Here is a 22,842-nt window from a genome sequence, read left to right on the forward strand (position 1 = left end):
TTTGCATTTGTTTACTTTAGTCATTTAATGATTATGATCATATAATGTGACTATACAGCAAACCAGCAATAACATAAAATGTGCACAGCATTTATTTTGTCTGCTGTTGACTGCTGCACCATTTTGAAGCCATCTGCGCCTATGTTTCATCAATTGTCAGTTTTTAGCATATCATATTTTCCTTACAGGAAGAGCTAAATAAATCTGCCTTTATTTTAGAAATGAAGAACTAAATTTATTCATTGGTTTATATGTTTGCAGCTTCTCCACCAAAAATGGTGCCTGCCTGGCTTGTTCTACTCAAATGAGGACAGAGTAATCACATTTGTCCACATTTGTATTGTTTGATATTTATCCAGGGGTGTAGGGGGGGGGGGTCGCGGGGGGACGCCGTCCCCCCACTTATTTTAACAGGGGCGTCCCCCCCAGCAGTGTAGTGGGAGTGTGTAGCGGGGGAACACCGTCACCCCACTCATTTTAACTGGATGTTGCTCTTGCTGAGACTGTTACGTCAAACGGTTTAAATGCGTTAGTAATTCGCCACCCGCCCCCCCCCGCTCACCAACTTAACACTCAAGCCAGCTCAACAACTTACGATCGCCCCCCCCCCCCCCCCGCTCAACAATTTAGAATTGCTACACCGCCACACCAAAAACGACCCCCCACTTATTTTTTTAGGACTACACCACTGTATTTATCCATGTAAGTCTGACTCTACATTTGCCTTAGAAGACTTGACTGACAAGTTGAGGTCCGCCTCTCTAGTTAAGAACCATAGTGGTTGTGTACTGTAAAACATGTCACATTCAGTTTTCTGTTACGTGTAAATAAATTGTGGTGTTTGGTATCTTTGGTCTTGACATGTTTAGAACAGGTATACACACTCATGCATTTTACAACTTAACCCTTTATTAGAGGCCTGGGGTGTAATGGACCACTGCAGGCCCGTAGCCAGCATTGTGATGGGGGGGGATCTTTTTCCCCCAAAAGTGGAGTGAGGGGGGGGGGGGGTTATGTCTTATATGTTTCCTCTATGCTGCGCCTGTAGCGATCGATCGCCAGTGGTTGGCGCCAGAGCGAACTAGTAACTCAGTGGGTTTTCCATCCACCGAGTTTTTGCGCATTTTGAAAATGCGCATGAAAAAAGCTGGATGGAAAAAGACCAAAATTCGAAAAAAGCCCCAAATATCGCAAAAAGATGTTTACGCTAGGAGGAGGTGGAAAAGTTAGACTATCGCATCGCCAAAATTCGGAAAAACTGGATGGAAAAGGGTTTTTCGCATAAACGATGACGTATCATGCCTCAAGTCAAGTGGTTCTGTACATAATCGCGATGTAAAGATGGCAAATGCATACAAAAACAGTTCTGGAGAGAGCAAAAATTGAATTTAACTTCTCCATGTAAAGAAAAGAAAAAGAAAAAAATGTTTCACAACCTCAACGTGCAAAAATGCGTAACTGCCAGATGGACGTAAAACCACTATTGTTTGGCGTCCTCTCACGTGATCTAAAGTTTATTCGCATAACTGTAATGAATGGAAACAAGGCTTAATTCACATATTCACATTGCGTGAGAGTTGGCAACACTGTTATAAGTTTGTTGTGAATTTGTTGTTGCTGTCCTTATTTGTTTGTCTGTATATTCACCGGAGATTAACAATTCATTCATTGAATAGCCTACCTATCTTGAGGGGCATGTGTGTACGGAGGGAGGGTGCGGGGGCGGGGGCGGGGGCGGGGGCGGGGGCGGGGGGGGATCGAACGAACCCTTCGATCCCCCCTGGCTACGGGCCTGCACTGGAAAAGGACAAATCAAGACCTCTGGAAGTGGTCATTAGGATTTAAAGGCGATGGTAATTAAAGGCGATGGTAAGCAATATCTAATTCAGTGATCGTGGAGTGGTGAAACATATAGGAATGTTCCCCCACTGACCACAAGGAGACAGCAGCAGTTCAGAATATCAGAGCCTCAACATTCTCCAATTCAACATTCTCCAACAGCCACATTGAATAGTACAGTGTCTAAGCATATTTGACTGATATTTTACTGATAATGTGTTTTAGGGTAGGGAAACACTAAACTGTGTATTTCTGTATCCAGGACTGGAGATCGCTCCTCTATCACGGGTGTGATCGGTCGTTCCCAGCACTGGACCTAGTTCTCTTTATACTGCACAGTTGTTTATTTTTTGTACTGTAAATCACCTGATTCAATTCATCAATTAATTCTCTTCCTCTTCCTGGGTTAAAATAGGTATGTGGCAGCAGCTGGAACATGTAGCTCTTCAAAACACGTGGTCACCTGATTCAGGGAAGCAGACTCCAGTAGACTATACATAGACATATCACTTTGAAACTCTCGATCAGCTGGATGTAATGTGTTTTATTAAAAGTAGAATTAATCTATTTTTATAGAATTAAGCATTTATATATCACTACTGGTAAAATAACTAACATAAAATGTTATTATTATTATTATAGGGAAGTTATAACTCCAACACGGAAAACTGAACACAGATGTAATGGAAAGGAAAAACCAATGTTAGTTGGCAGTGATAGTTAACAGTGAAATTGCAGTTTTATACTGTTACCACACGAGGGCACCAAACATGTGAGAAAATAAGATTGACCAAAATGGGATTCTAAACTGCCAAATATGGGTTGTTGCCCAGTACTGCCTGTTTTGTTAGAAACATAATTGGATGACTAATAGTAATATATTACAATATATTACAATTTCATTCATATTCCACACCTTGTTCCATTACCTTCAAGAGACACTGTCCATTAAAGGGATGAATGAAAATGTCACTTACTGTTTCTAATGTGCACAAATGGTGAGCCAAGGCTTAGAATACCTATGTGGTAAAAGTAAAGAATTCTTAACTTACACTGAAGTCCTACTTCATTAGCCCCACATACCCACAAAGCAAGACTGAGACTGTATAATAGAGGGTTTGAAGAGCAGCCCTTCTGGAAAGCTGATAAATGCAATGAGCTGGCAGATGACTCATTGTCCAGGCAGCCATCTTGAGAATGATGATTGGAGATCAGTGGTCATCCTGGGACTGCGTTTTACATCTGTGCCTTTCTATTTCTGACTACAAATATCCATGCACACCCACAACAACGAGACACAAAAATAAACTTGGAAAATAATTGGGGCAGACAAGAGGAGCAAGACTGAGGAGAAAAGGTGAAATGAAAGTGGGTGAAAAGTTACGAGTTTAAAGAAGTAGGTAAGAGGCCCCAAACAGTACACTAGGCAAAGACAGAGAGGAAGTGTCACCAAGACTCAGACTGATGAAGATTCCAGGAGAAAAAGTCTAAAAAAAACCCCTCCAAACTGAAATAAAGTAAGACATACTGCTCACCAAGTGATTCCTAGTCAACTTTAAGAAAAAAAAAATAGATTTTATGTTATAAATAAGATACAGGTTATAAAAAACATGCAGGAAGGAGTGGGAGGGGCACTTTATTCATATGTATCGTAGCGTAATTGATGTTTTATGAATGAGGATGACTCTATAATGAGAATGAAGGCGTTGGCAGGGAAGAAGTGAGAGGAAAGAGCTGACGTTTTTACCCATTCAGATTTCTCATCCTCCGCTGTCTGGCAAAGGGTTATTAATAGTCAGTCCCAGATTGGCGAAGGACGGGTCCATGCCCCTCCACTGACGCTGAGAAACATGAACGCAGGCAACAAACGAGGCCCACATTCCCCTGACTTCATCATAAGACATCAGTACTGCCCACAACTCTCTATCACACGCACACACGCACGCATATGTACGCATACGCACACACACGCACACACAATCATGCATGTGCACACATATACACACACAATTATGCACACATACTCGCACAAACACAAACACCCATACAAATTCACATATAGACACACACACAATCATGCACACACACACACACACACACACACACACACGCACACACGCACGCACGCGCGCATGCATACGCACGCATACGCACACACAATAATGCACGTGCACACATATACACACACAATTATGCACACACACTCGCACAAACACAAACAGCCATACAAATTCACATATAGACACACACAATCATGCACACACATACACACACACACACACACACACACACACACACACACACACACACACACACACACACACACACACACAGGGCCAGAGTGGGACACTTTTTCAGCCCGGGAGTTTCATGCCCAAATCCGGCCCAAAATTATTTTTCCCTCCCAATCGGCCCAAACTAGAGACTGACATGAGCCGGCCCATCGGGAATCCTCCCGAATCTCCCGATTAGCCACTCCGGCTCTGCACACACACACACACACACACACACACACACACACACACACACACAGGAACACAGGGATACATACAGTGTTGTATAAAGTATTCGAGACCCATACTTGAGTAAAAGTACAAGTACTCTATCAAAACATTTACTTGAGTAGAAGTTGAAGTGTTCTTTAAAAACTTTACTTAAGTAGAAGTACAGAAGTATTCAGCATTTTTTGTACTTGAGTATTGCAAATAGTTTAGTCTAAAATTTATTACTCAAGTACTGAAAGTAAAAAGTACAAGTATTGTGTTTTGAATTAATTAAAGAAAGCCATCAAAGTTTGATTATCAATTGTTTTTATATATCACTTACAAATCAAAGATGTCAAAGATCACAAATACAAGTGTTCTGTATGTACTTAAAAAACTGGGGTTAACACTTCGTACACAAAAAACAGATAACCTATGTCCCGCTGCGTTGTAGGTTTGACGCAAAAGTACAAATTCGCCATAATTTAGCTGAGAAAACGAGGTGTATTTTGGACGTAAAATCCGTCCGTCGGATTCTAATGGTGAGCTTACTGCCCTGCGTTTACCCCCAATAAATGCCCTTACCCTATAAAAACACTACACTATAAAATGGGCACATTAGTCAGCACGTCGCCTTTATTGCCAGCTAATGTTAAGTGAATTCTACAGCACGCCATGAACATAATTAGGTTAGTTAGCTAAGATATCTAACCAACTAGTGCTTACTGCGCTCTTCTGCTGTTACCAAACACGGTACCATCTCTTTTAATGAGATAAAAAGCGAATTATTTGGAATCATTTCGAATATATGTGTATTTGTATAAATATGTAAATGAAGCTGAAGGTGCTGGAAAATACTGAAAATGGACCTTCAAAGTGCCGTACAAGTGCATGAATTCCACCTTGTAACTTCACAAGCACAAAAATCGAGAGGTGCACGACCTCGCGACGCGACTGCGCGCGTGGTTAACGCGCATGGACGGAGCCACCGCGATTGCGTCATTTTTGCCGCGCGGACCCTTGCCGCAGTAACAGCGTGTCAAGTGAACCTAGATTACGAAGCTCAAGTGTTCAGTGAAGGCAGCAGCAGAGTTAACGAGACGCGACCGGAGCATGCGCAGTTTTCATAAGACAGCCTGATCGCTTGACCCGGTGACAGCGCCAGCTAACATGTTTATAATTGTAACGAGTAACTATACAGCACGTAAAAAATATATCGGAGTAAAAGTATTAAACTGATGGAAAATATGTAGTGAAGTAAAAGTGGAAGTAGGAGAAAAAAATAATACTCCAGTAAAGTACAGATACAGCATTTTAGTACTTAAGTACAGTAGCGAAGTAGTTCTACTTCGTTACTATACAACTCTGGATACATAAATATAATAAATATATATTAATCGATAATAAAGGTAATTCACAAATGCAGAAGTGCTAATCTGCTATTCTGAATATATATATATATATATATATATATATATATATATATATATATATATATATATATATATATATATATATATATATATATAAGTGGTGGGCCGTTAACGGCGTTACCCAGCTAACAAAAAAACGTCCCGAGGACGTCCCGCGAACCAACACTGCGAACGTCCTCTGGACGTTTTTTTGTAGGGTCGCCAAAATGTTTCAGGGGACGTTCAGTGGACGTTACAAAGGACGTTTGTAGGACCACCTGGAAACATCCAGAGGACAATGAGCGGACGTTTAAGGAACGTCCTTTAAACGTCTCTTATGTGTTAAATTGTTTAGGTCTACTTCTTATGTTACTTCTAAAACAACTTAGATTTTATTGATTTAGTAAATCCGGGTATTGCATATGGAATAAAAATGAACACACAAGAAGTGATAGGCTGTAAACAAGTTATTATTTTTTATTTGAAATGCGAAAAAAGTGTCTGATGTGCGCATTTTGAATGCCGTTTCAAGCCTCCTTTTCACACGTTTCTTGGGGTGAAGCCTAAAATAGACAAAGATACACGTTTGTTAACATTTAATTTTGTGACCTCTAGTTATAATAAAGCGTTCGATAAATGAAGTAATTTGAACGTTTTGCTTGAAGAACATCAGCTACTCAAATCAATGCTAACCCAGCTAGGTAGCTATAGTTGGCATTAACTTGTTAATGTGGCTAGCTACTTATAGCGAATGCTATCGTCGGCTGTTATCTGTGGCTGAGACCATCAACATCAGTTAACGTTACTTACTATTGAAGTCTTAATGCAGTGATTCATATAACTTTATCATTTGGTAGCGTAGCGTAGTGATAATTTTAGCTCTAGCCATGACCATATAGAAATAATGTCCAGCCACAGATGGGCATCCGTTTTTGGTACAACTGTTTGATTTTGCTGATCGGGTTTTATGATTATCCAGAGGGGTTAGCTGAGGGTTTATTAAAATCACCTCATACATTAGCCGCAACTCAGAAGATAAATTTACTAAGATATGTATTTACTAGCTAACCATATTTTAATCAAATGTAGGTGACTCACCTTGAATTTAAAATAACGGCTTCTGTCAGAATATTCATGCTGGGATCAACCCCTTTTAATGTACAGTATGTAGGCTTACAAATTCATGTTTAACTGAATAAACCGTTGAACACGAGTAACCTACATTTTATTGAGCATGTTTTTTTTTTGATTAGCGTTACCAGTGAACAGTATGTATAATTAGTAGCTTTGACAGTCAGTACTTCAGGGACGAGGACCTCTGGTGGCCAAACATTGAACAAGCCGGGTGATGGTGACCAGCCTGTTGCTGATGCTAACCCCCACCACACTTTTCAATTCATAGGAATATTCTGTATATACAGCTCAACCAGGAACAAGTGTCAGGTGCTTCAATGCTGTATTCTCTTACAGTGTACGTTTAATTTTTAGTTTATTTTATCATGCATTAATAAATAAATTCTAAAATTCGATTTTAGAAGAATGCCACTTTTTTCCATTTTAAGCTTTCATTTGTATTTAAAATTTTTATCATGAAAAAAATTCATAGAATTGCTAAATGTTTTTCTTTGATTGCTAAAATGAAAATGTCGTTTGCAAAACTTTAGGTAGTAATACTATGATATACAAATAGAATGTTTCTGATGCAGCGGCCGCTCTACACTGTGGGATTGCGGTGCTGTACAACGTGGCCTCAGATGAACTTCATTACGTTGCTGTGTACTTGTGACTGACAATGAAAATAAAGTTGAATCTAATCTAATCTATATAGAAGATCTAAAAGCACTTTGTCCAGCCATAGGGATATGTTTCATCACACTGGCTGATTATGCTTACGTAAGCATTCAGAAAAAACTGCTTGTCACAACATAAATATGAATATTATATAATAAAATACAAATACCATGTTGTAGATTTTTTCAAATGTAATTCAAAACTTGCAACCAAACCCTGTGTAAGCAGTGATGCAGTTTGGATACATGCATAAAAATGATCACAGGTGAGCTCTGTTGAATCAACTACACTGAGTCAAATACCACATAGATCACATCAAATCCAAGCTGTGAATTATTCCTCTATCAGTACAGTCACAACACACATATATTTCACATACTGTTAGGTGAAATAGTACACACAGACATATTGACAGGAGGGATGTTAGTGTAAAGCCCTACATACCTGTACACACAAGCCTTCACTCATTCATTATTCCCTTCAAAGCAGCTCTGTACAGTCACTTCATTGATGTGTGTTTCTTCATAACTCCTGTTCTCTGAATCACTAGAGTGTATAATGGGATTGGTTGCTCTTACCAGGTTGATTAATTCTTTCTTCAAAACAAACAGACAAACACACACGCACACGTACACACGCACACACACACACACACACACACACACACACACACATATATATACACACAGTAATTTATAATTGTGGAATGTGGCCAGGAACAGGTGCACATTTGCTGTTCCTGGAGGCATATTGTGGAAGGACCCACATGGTACAAAAACAATGGTTTTTGTGCATAACATTTTCCAAGCCAGGATTTAAACAATAAATCACTGTGACACAGTGGATGCAAAATATAAATAGCTGATTGACAATCTGGAATTTAAGAATGACATTTTATAGTCAAATGAGGATTGTATCTATCGAATCACAAATGTATTTAAAGTTTTTCAAAAGTTTTTACATGTTCATTCTGTATGACACAATGACAACTGAAATGTTTGTTTCATGGCCTGAATGGCACCCAGCCAAACTTCATCCTGCACAACCACCAATCACAGTTCCAGATCACACCCTAGATCATAATCTCCCACCTATCATTTTATCACCTTCACTTGTACCAAATGTTCCTCACTATTTATGCCTGTTTATGTTGCACTTGCCTACCACAGACACATGCATGCTATGGTCCAGAAAACATCAAAGCTACAGAAGTTAGTCCAACTGCCCTTGTTCTCTTTGTTGATTTTTGGGCTTTGTATGGTTTCTTTATTATTTAAATCCCTCTTGCTCCTGTCACTCACGTCTTGCTCTACATCTAGTAAGAGATGTCACAGGACGTGAATCCTGATGAGAGGAGAGCACTGAGTGGGCTTGATGGAGAAGCTCAGATCACACGATTTGTCACCATAATCAGGAGCTGGAGGAACAGTGCCTGGACCTACTGTGTGGAAGCTCTGTCAATGAACTCAACTCCCATAGCTGGTAGCAGTTCCATGACATGTCGGTATCATGTAGCTATCCCAGACGTTTATCATGGTGACTCTGATGGTTGTGAAGGCTTCTTTATTTCAATGTGAATTGTATTTAATATATTAGCCAGTTATGCTGGAGCACACTAGACTGCTGTTCATCATTAGTCAAGAAAGACCAGGCTTAGGGCACCATGCTGGTGACTGCAGACTCCCCACTGAGGTGGCCTCTGTCCCTGGGTAGATTATATGGGCTAAAAATGTCCTCTTGGTGAAGTGCCCACTCTACTTGCCTTAGAGCACTTACATGGGACTGCTTAGATCACCAAACTAGATCAATGCAGCGCATATAATCTGATATGTATCAGGGAGGGGAATGAATGGATCAACATTTTCAGCACAGCCTCTGGTCACGGTGAGCACCTAGTTCCTCCACATGACCTAGCAACCACCCATTCTATCTTTCAGGTGTTTATTAATGAGGTCCTATGGGAGTATTTGAGTAGTTCTGTCGTCACTTACATTGATGACATTTTGATCTATTCTCCCTTCCTGGACCAACATGTCTGCAATGTACATAAGGTCCTAGGCACTCTCCTGCACATCAATAATTTGTATTGCAAGCTGAAGAAGTGCTAATACCTTCTGTGCCAGGTTAAGTTCCTTGTCTGCGTCATCAGTGAGGCCTGTGAGCAGATGCAGTTCAGTAAGGTTGAAGCAGTGACGCAGAAGCTCAGTGATATTGTGGCCCGGACGTGCCATGAACTTTTCTAGGGTTTACAAACTTCAATCCACTCCATCCACAGCTTCTATCCAGGTAGTTTATCCATTCCTTTAGTTCTATGATTTATCCCCTCACCACCCTCCTGCAGGGAAAGCAGAAAAACCTGGACTGGAGCTCTGCAACCTTCACTGCACTCAAGACCATCTTCACTAATTCCATATTCTAACACCCAGATCCATCCAAACCATTTACCGTAGAGGCAGCCTCCTGCAAAGTCAGAATGGAAACAATCTTGTCCCAGTGGCTGAGCCCCAAAATGAGGCTGGTGGCCTCAATGGAGAGTTGAGATAGTGGCTCAAGGGTGCTCAGTGGTAACTATAAGCTACCAAGTGTGGTGTCAGTGATGGACAGGTATGGTGGTTAATTTTCTTCTCCACTTTTAACTTTTCTATCACTTATAGGCCAGTTTCCAAAAACACAAAGGCACACACCTTCTTGTATCAGTTCATCCTGGAGGCCACGTGTGTCAGGAGAGCATCTGACTCTCCTCATGCTTCCTGGGGTCTGTCGAGTGGGACCTGGATCATCTCATCACCCCTTTGTCCTACCTGCAAACTGTATGTGCCACTGCATGTGCCATGTCCCTTGGGATGGGTCACCCAGGATCAATACATAAAGGTCAGTTGGAATGAGTTGAGTGTAAGAAATACATATAATAATCTACTTGAAAAACAACCCCCTGCCAGCGGCCCCCAACAGCAACGGCAGTATTACATGTTGTCCTGTTGCATTGTGTTTGCCCCTCAGGTGGGCAACCCAACACCCAAGGGTCATTTGTCTGTCTATATGTCTTGTGTCTGCACTAGCTGACTGCTGGTTATTGTATCCTTAATTTAGAATAGTTCACAGGTTTTGAGTTTGTACACATTATTCATTAAATCCTGCCTTTTCCCTGAGACTGATGTGATCGCTTCTGTTTTTATTTTGCAGTCCTCACCCATCACACAATTATGTAACAGGTTACATAAATAAAGGTTAACAGGCTGGTAAGCAAAGGGTGCTCACTAGTCACCAAAATCTCAGTTGCACACATTCGGCAATATCAGTTACTTGGCCCATCTTCAGTGAGGTACACAAAGGAAAGATACAAAAGATCTGTCTAGCCAGTGGCTCATATAAGCCAATTAACTCTTCAGAAGCACATAAAGATTCCATTGACCAGAGGGAAACTGGAACCCAACTACAATACAATTTACAATATGAGAACAACCTTTAAATTGGCATACTGAAGTACTGTTTGTAGAGACAGAAAAGGAGCTAGCAGTAAACTATAAAACCCATTCAATTTTGGCTCAGGTGGCTCAGGTGCCACAGGAAATATTGAATCATCATTCAGGTGTAGCTAGAGTAGACAATATTGAAAGAATGCTAGCTTTGTGCCTACAGCACACTAACGGGACCCCCCTGAAACCAGTAAAGCTCTTAGCGCACACACTGCAAGTGATGCAAGGTAAAGCTCGTAGCGCACACCAGTAAAGCTCTTAGCGCACACACTATAAGTGATGCAAGGTAAAGCTTGTAGCGCACACTAGTAAGGCTCCTAAAGCACGCACTGCAAGTGATGCAAGGTAAAGCTCGTAGCGCGCACGCAGGTAGGGAACGCAGTGACAGACACGCAGAGACCAGAGACGCTCATGTAGCGGCAATGTGCAGCACTGGACCAGACGACCTGCGGGCTTAAGAAGAGCAAAGTAAACAAGAAACAGGTGCTTAGTATGATGGTGATTGCGACTGTGGGAGTGGTTGCGTGCGCGGGGGTGTGTGCTGGGATCGGCTGCTGGCCGGGATGCGCGCCCTCTGGTGGCGCCCCGGCCCCCTCACCGTGACAGCAAGTAATGAAAAAGACACTAAATGCATCAGAACAAGGCAAATAGTGGTTACAACCAACAGTCCGCCACTGCAACAGATTTCCAGGTTTGTTGATCCTTGTGTCATCCTTTGTTACAAAATTCAAATTCAGTGAAAACTGTTCCATTTTTCAAATGCACTTTGGTAGACATCTATTCATATTTAATTTACACATAATTAGGCTTTATTTGTGGCTTTATTTAAATTGAAATGCATTTCCCAATTTGAATAAATCAAAATTATAATTTAAATTTTATTCACTTAATATGCATTTGCATTCCGTGATGATGCATTTGAAATGCGATTTTCAACCTCACCACCATGCTAAAAAGATGTCAAAATTGAACCGCTAAAGGGGAAATAGCGCCTCTCCTGTTTGAAATAACATAACAATACCAACAGCACTCAATCTGTGTCAAAATGCATATTGAAAATGCATTCCAAGCAGAACATGTAAATGCAAATTCAGGATTATATCGCCATTTTGCATATTACATTTTAATGTTAATTCTGAGACCGGTTAAATTCTATAAAATATGAAGTATTTGTGTTAATTCATACTCATTGCCAATGCTGTAATTGATCCAATGGTATGGAATCACAGACTATGTGGATGTACTGATGGACATATGTTCTCTGTATTAGACTGAGATAGCATAAACAGATGTGCACCTCCTAACACAAAGATCCTGAGATTTCCTCACACTGTGAGTGGCCTAATTAAGTTTTTAATTGGTTAGAAGGCGTTCTTTCCCCAGATGCCTCGAGGTATTAAGTAGACACACACCCTGAGATGAGACGCATAGGAGGAATTATATTTACGTGCTCTGTGGTCTCAGAGAGAGCATGCTAGTGTATGTGCGTGCGTGTGTGTTAGGTACACGAGTGAAACAAACACGTGAACCCTCCACTGGTCCAATGACGAGTGATGACGCATACCATTTAAAACCGTCTGCCTCTCTGCAGGACAAATGGGACGCACACAGAATGTGTTATCATGTTCAAATATGTGTGTGCGTGTGTGTGTGTGTGTGTGTGTGTGTGTGTGTGTGTGTGTGTGTGTGTGAGTGTGTGCATGCTCCAGAATTGGCACTACATAAGCCCTCAAATGTTTGCAACAATTAAGCATTCCAAGAATGTGACTCAAAATTCTCACTTCTCCTCTCACTTCTTTTCTCACCCATGCTCTCCATCTCTCCCTCACTCATCTTCTATCCATCGCTCCAACGCTGTCTTAGCTCTGCTAATGGTCCTTTCATTCCCTTGCACTGCTTCCCTTACCCTCTTCCTCTTCATTTTGATTTCCACAGTGCAATACACGTTGACGTTTTGGTGAATGTCAGATTCAGAGAAGAAGAAACGGACTCCAAGAGACACAGCAAGTGCGAGCAACATGGCGAAGTTAGAACATACAGAACTGATTTATTTATTTATTTTTTCAGAAAGCACACCCACTCAAATCTCACTTCATTCTCCCTCGTTCTTCTTCATCTCTTGGCTATCTCCCTGTAAAAGGCACGCAAATGCAAACACACGCTTGTGTGCGCACCCGAGCGCGCGCGCACACACACACACACACACAAACACACACACACAGATATAATGAGAAAGCGATCAAAAGCAGTGGTGCTCAAAAACAGATCGAAACTGACTCACGGCTGGACAAAGCACTGTGGTCCCTAAGCTTTGCTTTGTTAAATTAAGCCCAGAAGACAAGGGGAGAAAGACAGACAGAGAGAGAGAGAGAGAGAGAGAGAGAGAGAGAGAGAGAGAGAGAGAGAGAGAGAGAGAGAGAGAGAGAGAGAGAGAGAAACAGACAGACACAGAGAAAACAGAATTAGACAGACACACATAGACAGAGAGAGAGAAAGAAAAACCTTTTCATTGCTTTCTAGTGCAAAAATCAATGCCTGCAGAATAAACAAAAAAAGTACAAAGCACTGAAAATAAATAATGAAATAGAGAGGGACGGACGATAGATATACAGCTACAGAGAGACGAGAGGGGAGAGACAAGAGAGAAACGGAAGTGTGGGAGCAAACTGCAGGGAGAGAGAAAGAGTGAAATAGTAAGAGTGACATTGATGACGTCAAGCCAAAAAGGAGCACCAAGGAGGGAGGGTATCAAACGAAAGAAAAGAGAGAGAGAGAGAGAGAGAGAGAGAGAGAGAGAGAGAGTTTCAGCGCTGTAATGACACTGAGAAACCGATGTACATATTAGGAGAGGAGAGTGAATTGGTCATACGCAGCACCATACGTGTCAGCCTGTCACAACCTCAGAGACAACCAGGATAATCAATTACATGAATATTGACTGACTTATTAATAAAGTTCAATTTAATCTAATCTAATCTATTGATTATTACCTATTTATTTTCCTTTTCCTTAATTGATTAGTAATAGCTTTATAAATTACATAATTTCCATTACCCTATTCCTAGCTATAATTTTGCCTATAATACTTTTATACGTCTTTTTCTTATATATGTTATGTTTATACCTAGGTGTTTCTGTTAACTGCTTTGTATATTTTGTTGAGAAAGAGAGAAACAGAAGCTTGTTGGGGGGCTTAGAGAGAGAATGTGATCTAAACGGTAGACAAGGATGTCCAAACAGAACTGAGATGAGATGCTCGTGTTTCGAAGCATTTTTAGTGTTAGTGTGTGCCTATTTGAAAAGAAAATAGTTTGTCTGAATGTTTGTCTCTGTTGGTGTAAAAATATATGCATACCTGTTTGTACCACTTGTTTTTGTGCGTATGTGTGAAATCGTCAACTGTAATGACACACATGGGTATCTGACGAGTTCTTCCTATTGTAATTTGTGGCAGCAACGACGCAGATACTGTAGAATGTGTTAAGAATGGGGGCGAAGCACTATATCTTCTGAGCAGCTCACTCTTATGAATTCTAACTTCCACGCCCAAAAAAGCTCATACTAATGCCTCTCATCCTCCTTTCTCACTTTCTCCTCTCCCCTCCTCCTAATTTCATTCAGCATTCAATGACTCACCCGTGACTTCCATTAATATTCCTCAATCATCAGCTGGTTGTGATGATGACACAGTCCCTGCTCCTCCTTCTCAGCGCTAACCCATTGTGTCTTACTGTTGACTGGCGTGGCTATCAGCCAATAGGCTCACAGATGGTGAGTGGGTAGATGAGGGGGCACAGTTTGCGCACTTAAGCAGTAAGCAGTTGATGTCATACATTTTAAACCCTAAAGCTAGAAGTAAGCACGCACATCATGAGAAGATGACATGCTAAAGTAATTAATTGGCTGGTTTAAACCATGCTATGATCTCTTTTATCACCTGTACAAATCAGACTTGAACTATAAAGAAGATGTCAAAATGATGTCATGGTAGGCTGCTCTGCTGCCCAATTATTCCTGAAGTAGCTTGAAGTATCGTCAAACTGTCTGTAAACCATCAAATAGTGGAGCATTTGTGCAGTGTTATTTAAGGGATATAGTGGTGTCCCTTGGGCTATAGTGATGTCTTGGTAAGGCGGCCCAGCTTAGCTCATAGCGGGAGATGGAAGCAGGACTTATCAGTTAGCTGCTCTTTCAGCGAATGCCATCTGGTAGAGCTTCAATGAGAGACAGATAGACAAGCAAGCTGACAGCAAGATTTCTTGGAGAGATAGATACATAGAGAGAGAGAGAGAGAGAGAGAGAGAGAGAGAGAGAGAGAGAGAGAGAGAGAGAGAGGGAGTGTGTATGTGATTTCTTTCCCAAGTGCCTTTGACTGTTGGATTGCATCCATAGAATGAAAAGAGACTCCCACTAAACGTTGTTGAAAACCACAAATATTTATTTTTCTTTTTGCTGAAATGACAGCATGTTTCATCCTTTCATACGCTTACATTCATTGTTAAACTAAATACATACATACTTGGGTAAAAAGGTACAACTAAGCTTTGGTCGTCTGTGAGTGACCTAACAAATATGGTCACTTAAGAGCACCACTTTGCACTTTGACCTTACCCTGATGGCTGATAAACTTTACATATTAAGACTAACATTGTCATGGTAACATTCAAACCTCCTCTTATGAAAGAAAATGTTATTAGCTTCCAAAGTTCACAAAATATTGCTCAAATTGACCATTGAAGCCCAATTATTATGTAGAGAAGTATCCAGCTGTATTTTATAATCTGTTTGACACCTTTGAAATCAGACTTAAAACCCCAGGTCCATTATTCTCAGTTGTCTCGTTTACATTGTTTTCCTCAGCTCTTTTCAGCCCACATGAGCAAGCTGCAGAAAATGGACTTTCCTCCATCTGAGTGTAGCTCTTCCTGATTTTCCTTGACCATTTCTCTTTTATCTCTTTCTACCACCCACCACCACCCATCCAGTAGCCTTCTGCTCTCTCTCTCTTTCTATCTCTATCTCTCTCTTCCTCTCTCTTTCTGTGTCCTTGTCCTTTCCACCTTCACTGTTCCATTTTTCGCTACAGTAAAAAGAGAAACTAGCAACCAAGAGAGAATAGCAACCCTCTCCATTACTGTCGCTTCCTGTCTCACGCTTCTGAACTTCTCCACGCAGAAACCAAGAGAGTGAACAGCTGGAAAAAGACTCAGAAGATTCAGGTGCAGATCTGTGGCAGAGAAGATGGTTGTAAAGGAAAATAAAAGAACAGAAATGCAGGACGTGCAAAACTGTTGCATCGCCATGTCTGTCCCCACTCCAATTAGGGCTTAGGAGGATGGATGGATGAATGGATGGATGGATGGATGGATTAGAGAGAACAAAAAACAGATAACCTTTTTGCATTCCAATATTGTCTCTCTTGGTTACACTGCTAACATCGTCTACCACTTCTTTAGGAATCAGAACATTATACCGTTCCAGCAGACTGCAGTCTTTAGTCTGTGTACAACAGTATTAGTCATAACAATGCCCATTTATCAAGACAATCTGTCATAATTTCATATGTTTTCTATTTATAATTAATTTGTGAGCTCTCATACTACTAACATCAGTCCAATTTTGTTAGTATATACCCATTCAGCCAATAAGTATTGTGGTCCATTTTCAACAATTCCAGCAGTACTAAACAATGAATGTTTGTTGGATCAAACAGTCAGTCTAAGTTAGGCAAAATAGTCACTTTGACTCATCTTCCGAACTACTCCGAGTTCTTATCATCCATAGTCCGATTTTAGGAGGGTCTTAGGTCAGTTGTCTTGGTATGAGACTCCTAGGTAATGTTGATTTATGTTTTAGGTGAAGTCAGTTGAGTTTTGAATCTCTAAGAGTTGAAAGAGCTTGAAAGGAGAGTCTCACAGTGAGCAAGTTGATACATAAATGTCTTTATATTTGAATAAGAAATAAAAAACATATGAAGAAAATATGTTCCAAAATGGTGATAGGAGTGAAACACTGCCATGACAAAGTTTAACATAAAAGACAAAAAGCAAATTCATTCACTTGCTCTCTCTTGCTGGTAGGCTGATCTTGCCATTTGTGGACAACACAGATGACATCATTTACAGGAACATTCTGAGCCAATCAGACCACAGACCTAAACACAAAGTTTTTTCTACAGCTCTCCACCTTGACAATATCATGGTGTATTTACAAGTGGCACTGATGATGTCATTGCTTGAAGATGACAATGAGAATGCTAAAGAAATATTTTCCTTCTTTTCTCTGACCTCGGCATGCTGTCTCGTTTTTCTCTTTCTCCCTTTCTTTCAGACACATTCTTTCTCCATGGTCTTTTCATTCTTCCATGGATCTTCAATGTTTCCTTGTCACTTGTCACAGCTTCACTCCTTGCTTTCACATTCCATCTGTCTGCTTTGCTCACCCTGAATCACATGATATCATTTGATATCCATTATATAACGAATGACGTTGGACAGCCATTGATCCAGATAGTAATCCGAAGAACTGTTAACACCAGTGACGTTAGTGTTAGAAGTCATGTCAACTTAACAACATTACTGTGACCAGTGCTAGTAGCAGCACTGAGACTGGAGTAGTTTGAATAACAGTACTAGCTGCAATTATAAAGACAGTTCTAGTCATGGGACTATCGCAAGCGGCAGTTACAATAGCTAAAGTAGCACTAATACCAGCCAAAAAGGCAGAAGTATACAAATGTTGTACATACATCTAGGATGGAACCATATATCCTCAGTCCATATGGACTGTGATATATATATATATATTATTTAGTAAACATGTCCACTAGGAAGGAGGACAGTGTACCTGTTGACTAACTAAGCCCTCTGGTAGATGCTATCATTCCCTTCCATTGTGAAGAATGGCCTGCACTGCAGTACCTGTCCTGTGTTATCTGCTTCCCCTGCTGTATCCTAAATCAGTGTAGTGCCCTCTAGATGCCTTCAGGTACTAGAGGCTCAAACTGAACAGAACAGAGATACAGGTTAGGTGGAAGTTAACCAGGAACCAAGTATGTGAGAGTTAGGTTGAGTAAAGGGGTTTTTCTCTTCTCCAGAGAGTGGAAGGAGAAAAGGGGGATGAAGATCCCTCGCTAAACACAAAAACTCAGCCAAACAGAAGATGGACACAGACAGTCAAGACGGTCATGGCAAGCAGTAAGAGAGTGGAAGGGGAAGAAGAAGAGGAGGAAGAGAAAGGTGGCAGAGCGTCGAAGTCGGGTGGGCACTCCAGCTCAAAACAGCGGAGCGAGGTGATGCCGGCATCCTCGTTGCCGTAGTTGGCCCAGTACTCTTCTGGGTCCAGCTTGGGCAGCAGAGCCTCCTCCTCCCCCAGCTCATACTTCATGGACGTAGATGTAACAGAGGGTTTGCCAGAGAACGGGTGAGGCTTCACGGTCTCGGAGCTCTTCTCGAAGACGCCCTTGGTGGAGCTGACGGGCTTGTGCTTGGAGAACCACCAGCGGGTCTTGGTGCTGAAGGTGGTGGTGGTGGTTCCGGCCATGGAGCCTGGATCGGGCAGCGGGCACAGGGCGAAGTCCATCTCGCGCAGGAAGCGCAGGTCGAGGCCGCGGCGGGACGCGGGGGAGGCGCACAGCAGCTCTGAGCTGGACACCCGGTTGGACCTGAAGAACTCCCAGAGAGGACGGGCCTCGCAGCCGCACGCCCATGGGTTGTTGTTCAGCCGCAGGAACTGGATGGACTCTACATCGCGCATGGCCTGGCCAGGCAGCTCGGCGAGTGAGTTGTTGAAGAGGAAGAGCATGGTGAGGCGGCCCAGGTCCCGGAAGGCGCGGCGGTTGACCTGCCGGATACGGTTGTCATGCAGCAGCAGGCGGTCCAGGTTGACCAGGCCGCGGAACACGTTCTCGGACAGCGTGCGGATGCGGTTGCCGTGCAGGAAGAGCTGGCTGAGGTTGATGAGGTCGGCGAACAGGTCATCCTGGAGGAAGTGGAGCTGGTTCTCCTGCAGGTAGAGGTACTGCAGGCTGTAGAGCTTGTGGAAGATGTCGTGGGGGAGGGCGGCCAGACGGCAGCGGTGCATGTGCAGGCTTTGCAGCTTCTCCAGGCCGCGGAAAGCTCCACCCTCCAGACGACGTAGGTGGGGGTTGTCACCCAGGTCCAGCTCCTCCAGGTCACGCAGCTCGCTGAAGGCCCCGGCCTCGATCCAGGTGATGTTGTTTGAGAAGAGCCACAGGACCTGGAGGGCAGGAGAGGTAGGGTGTGCAGAAAGATGAAAGGATGAAGGGGGGAGATATGAAAAAGGTGTGCAAGGAAGATTAAAAGAAAGTAATAAATAATGAAACATGAGGAGGAGCAGGTGTGAGGGGAGTAAGTGAGGTGGAGGGGGGAGTGAGAAGGTGAGATTGAGAACCAGACATATATGTGCACTTATTAAACACATTATATCATTAAAGTCTAGATATGCGCACACACACACACACACACACACACACACACACACACACACACACACACACACACACACACACACACACACACACACACACACTCTCTGTTTCTCTCATACCTGAGTTCCAAAGCCAAAAGAGCCCACTCTCAGTTCAGTGATGCGATTGTTCTGCAGAAAGACGCGCTGTGAGTCGTAGGGCACGCCGGTCGGCACGGAAGTGAAGTTCTGCGCCTGGCAGCTCACGGTCATGGGGTTCGGGTAACACACGCACAGGTGTGGACAGCCCTGTACAGGAGCGGGTTTCACCACGACCAACCAGACAACCAGCCAGAGCGCGAGACCACCTGACGGAACAAGCGTAGCGCGTGACATTAGAATGAGTTCAAACTGGAAACAGGCTGTTAGGAGCTGTCCATATGCTTTGGTGCTGAGATGTTATCGAAACTGTTAAATGTATTCAAACACTTGTGAAACGGACACAACCGAGGTTATGAAACAGATATCAGACTTGTGTCCTATCGTATTCTTAATGTTGTGTCTCTAACTAATAGCTAACATTAAAATCACATCAATAAAACTATCTATCGTGAATTTTAACTTCGTGATAGTTAAAAGTCTAACTATACGAAGTTATACAGTTTCTTTGCATGACAGCGCTTTGCACTAACTCTGACTTCCTTAGAGAGCTGGCCAAAGTATGATCATTTTTATAACTAAGTTCTCCAATCTTCAAAAGTTATTATACCTCTTATACATCAAGTTCTAACTTAGAGCATTTTCAGGATGCACACAGTAACATTTCTATTACCGTACTGCTTCGTTCAGTTATTGGAGCGTAAAATCGCATGTAAGTGAATAAAATCGATCTTTTCTAGCGTACAGAAATGACACTTTTCAGTCTAAAGTCAGTAAATGAATAACGACAGTGCAAATAAGCATAAAGAGATGGAAAAATAAGCCAACAATGTTAGATACTCACTCTTAAAGTCGTGCGCAAAGGAGCTTCGCAGGCTCCGCGTAAAAGTAGACGTTTCCATTCTGAACCAAAGCCGAAAGCGAGTTAGCCTTAGGAGGCGAATGATTCCTTGCTATCTCCGCTGATGCTCTGGTTCCCGAGTCGGAGCGACTGAGAGAGTGCCGAAAGCTCGTTTTGGACACACTTTATACCCAAGCCGGCGGGCGCCTACGGTAGTGGGCACCACGGAATCTCTCCTACGTCATTAGCTGGGTCAGGCTCCAGCGAGGGTGGCAAACGGAAGAGGAGGGGTACATCGAGAAGGGAGGGGCAGATGAGTGTTCCTCGAGAACGCGCACATCAATAAGGCGAGAGGGAAGTTGGTCAGAGATTGGATAGAGATGTACGTTACAGATCCACGAGGATGGGGACGCACTCAAGGGATGGGCGGGGGAAGCGGGCACAGCGCCGGTTAACATCTGAATCGCGAGGAGGAGATGAACGCAGCACGAGGCAAGCAATTACACACACGGCTACACAGTTGGCGTCGGCTGCGAAGCCCGTTTGGGAGTAGTTTCCTGCGCATTCCTAGTGAGAGGTTTGAATGAAACGCAATGCTTGTGGTAGACTCCTACTTTGCAGAGTAGAAACTGTGCCCTGGAGACGAAGTCATATATTCAAATAAAGTTTGAATGCTGAAACTTATAAAAGTATGTGTTCTGTAAATGCACAATATACAACTTACCTGATACGTAAATACCTAAACCTTAAGGTCAAGGAACTTGGTGAAGATTAATAATCACAATTATTACTTATTTCTTATTACTTATATTACTTATTTCCATACAGCAATTCTGGACTGCTCCATGGCACTATATGGTTTATATTGTAGTTCATAACTATATTAACACATCACTTAACTACAGAGTCTACTACTTACACTAAACTGTGTATGCAGGTATGAATGTGCTTTCCATGGTCAAACATGGTGAAAGTTCTTAATAACAAGATTTACATAGACAGGCAGGCAGACAGAAGTACGGACAGTGTGGCAGGCAGACAGACAGACAGATGGGTGGAGAATATAGAGCCCGAGGATGTCCATGTTGTTATTCAACACCGCCTCCGTACTCTTTCATGTTCTGGACAGCGCATCTCTCTCCCTCTCCACCTCCACACCAACACTGTATGAGTGGACAAACAGGCTTTCCCCGCTCCACCTACACCAACCAACCAGCTGGGAGTGATTGTGTGCATGTCTGTGTGTGTTTGAGTTTGCGCTTGCTTGTGCAGCCTTTGTGTGTTTGTGCATGTGTGATTGTTGCATGTATCATCACCAGGCCAGAGGCATGCCATGACTGACACCGTTTATGCCAGAACTGTATTGAGGAGGAAGTGAAAAAGGAGTCAAACGCATCGAAGAGGTCATAGAGGATGGACCGAGAGCGAACGATCCGTTCCAAAAAGCAGGTGAAGATGGAGAGAGAGGGCAGTCATGGCCTGGTGGTAGGGAACTGATCTTGTGACTGGAGGGTCGAGGGTTCGATCCCCAGACCTGAGGACATGACTGAGGTGCCCCTGAGCAAGGCCCTTAACCCCCAATTGCTCACTTGTATAAAAATGAGATAAAAATGTAAGTCGCTCTGGATAAGGGCGTCTGCCAAATGCCGTAAATGTAAATGTAAATGTAGAGATAAAAAGAATATGAACTTCTAAATATTATTACCAGTCACAATCAGAGATTTTTTACGTGTTCATACCAGGGATTTTCCTACAACACCAAAGAGGATAAGAGATTGGGGGTTATTTCCCCCCTAAAACAAAAACAACTGCTTAGACTTGAAATGAAACTGTTTGTGTGTATTGTGTGCATTAAATCAGAATTGTTTTTGAGAGAATTAATAACAATTAATAGCAATGTAACATTAACTGGGTAGAAACAAAAGTGGCATTACAAATTAATATAGTAACAATATACAACACTATAATAATATATATTATATTAATATATAGTAATATATTAATATAATAAAATATATACAGGATAAATAATATAAATGTAATCTAAGTATTAATTTAAATTTATTTACATTCAATATAATTTTGGACTTTGCAATTTAAAAGTATTATAAAGATTAAACTCTTAATTGAAGTGCATGTGTTTTATAATTCATCATGTTTTTAACAGCCATTTTACTTACTAGTCTAACATTTAGTCTAGGTGTTTATTTCAGATATTTTTAGGAGCTTTGCACTGATAATCCAGCAGTAAGTGGAAGGATTTAATCCAAAAACTGCAAAGAAGTCATGTGACTCTGTCCTTTGGGATAAGGAGTAGGTGGGAACACCACGTGGACACTTTCACACCTCTCTGAAAGCATATTGCACTATTTTGTGTATTGCGTATCTTTGGCAATGGTGTCTTCATTTGCATA

The 22,842-nt window shown here is 42.0% G+C and overlaps 1 protein-coding gene across 1 annotated transcript; it reads right to left on the minus strand.

The window, feature by feature from the left end:
• Positions 1-15,443: 15,443 nt before the first annotated feature.
• On the minus strand, positions 15,444-20,700 carry rtn4rl2a (reticulon 4 receptor-like 2 a). The gene is made up of 3 exons (XM_076975422.1): positions 20,432-20,700; positions 19,570-19,796; positions 15,444-19,239 (listed from the first exon to the last, which is right to left on the minus strand). Exons 1-3 carry the CDS (start codon positions 20,487-20,489, stop codon positions 18,148-18,150), a joined length of 1,377 nt encoding a protein of 458 aa, XP_076831537.1. The 5' UTR covers positions 20,490-20,700; the 3' UTR covers positions 15,444-18,147.
• Positions 20,701-22,842: the final 2,142 nt, after the last annotated feature.

Source organism: Brachyhypopomus gauderio, chromosome 15, assembly GCF_052324685.1.
Source record: "Brachyhypopomus gauderio isolate BG-103 chromosome 15, BGAUD_0.2, whole genome shotgun sequence".
Lineage (NCBI taxonomy): Eukaryota > Metazoa > Chordata > Actinopteri > Gymnotiformes > Hypopomidae > Brachyhypopomus > Brachyhypopomus gauderio.

What these genes read in the sequence shown, in the direction of transcription:
- rtn4rl2a (XM_076975422.1), bottom strand. Translation starts at nt 20,489, where the DNA reads ATGGAAACGTCTACTTTTACGCGGAGCCTGCGAAGCTCCTTTGCGCAC. An exon ending in CTTTGCGCACGACTTTAAGA is followed by an intron (nt 19,797 to 20,431) that starts GTGAGTATCTAA and finishes TTGTTCCGTCAG; the next exon opens with GTGGTCTCGCGCTCTGGCTG. An exon ending in CTTTTGGCTTTGGAACTCAG is followed by an intron (nt 19,240 to 19,569) that starts GTATGAGAGAAA and finishes CCTGCCCTCCAG; the next exon opens with GTCCTGTGGCTCTTCTCAAA.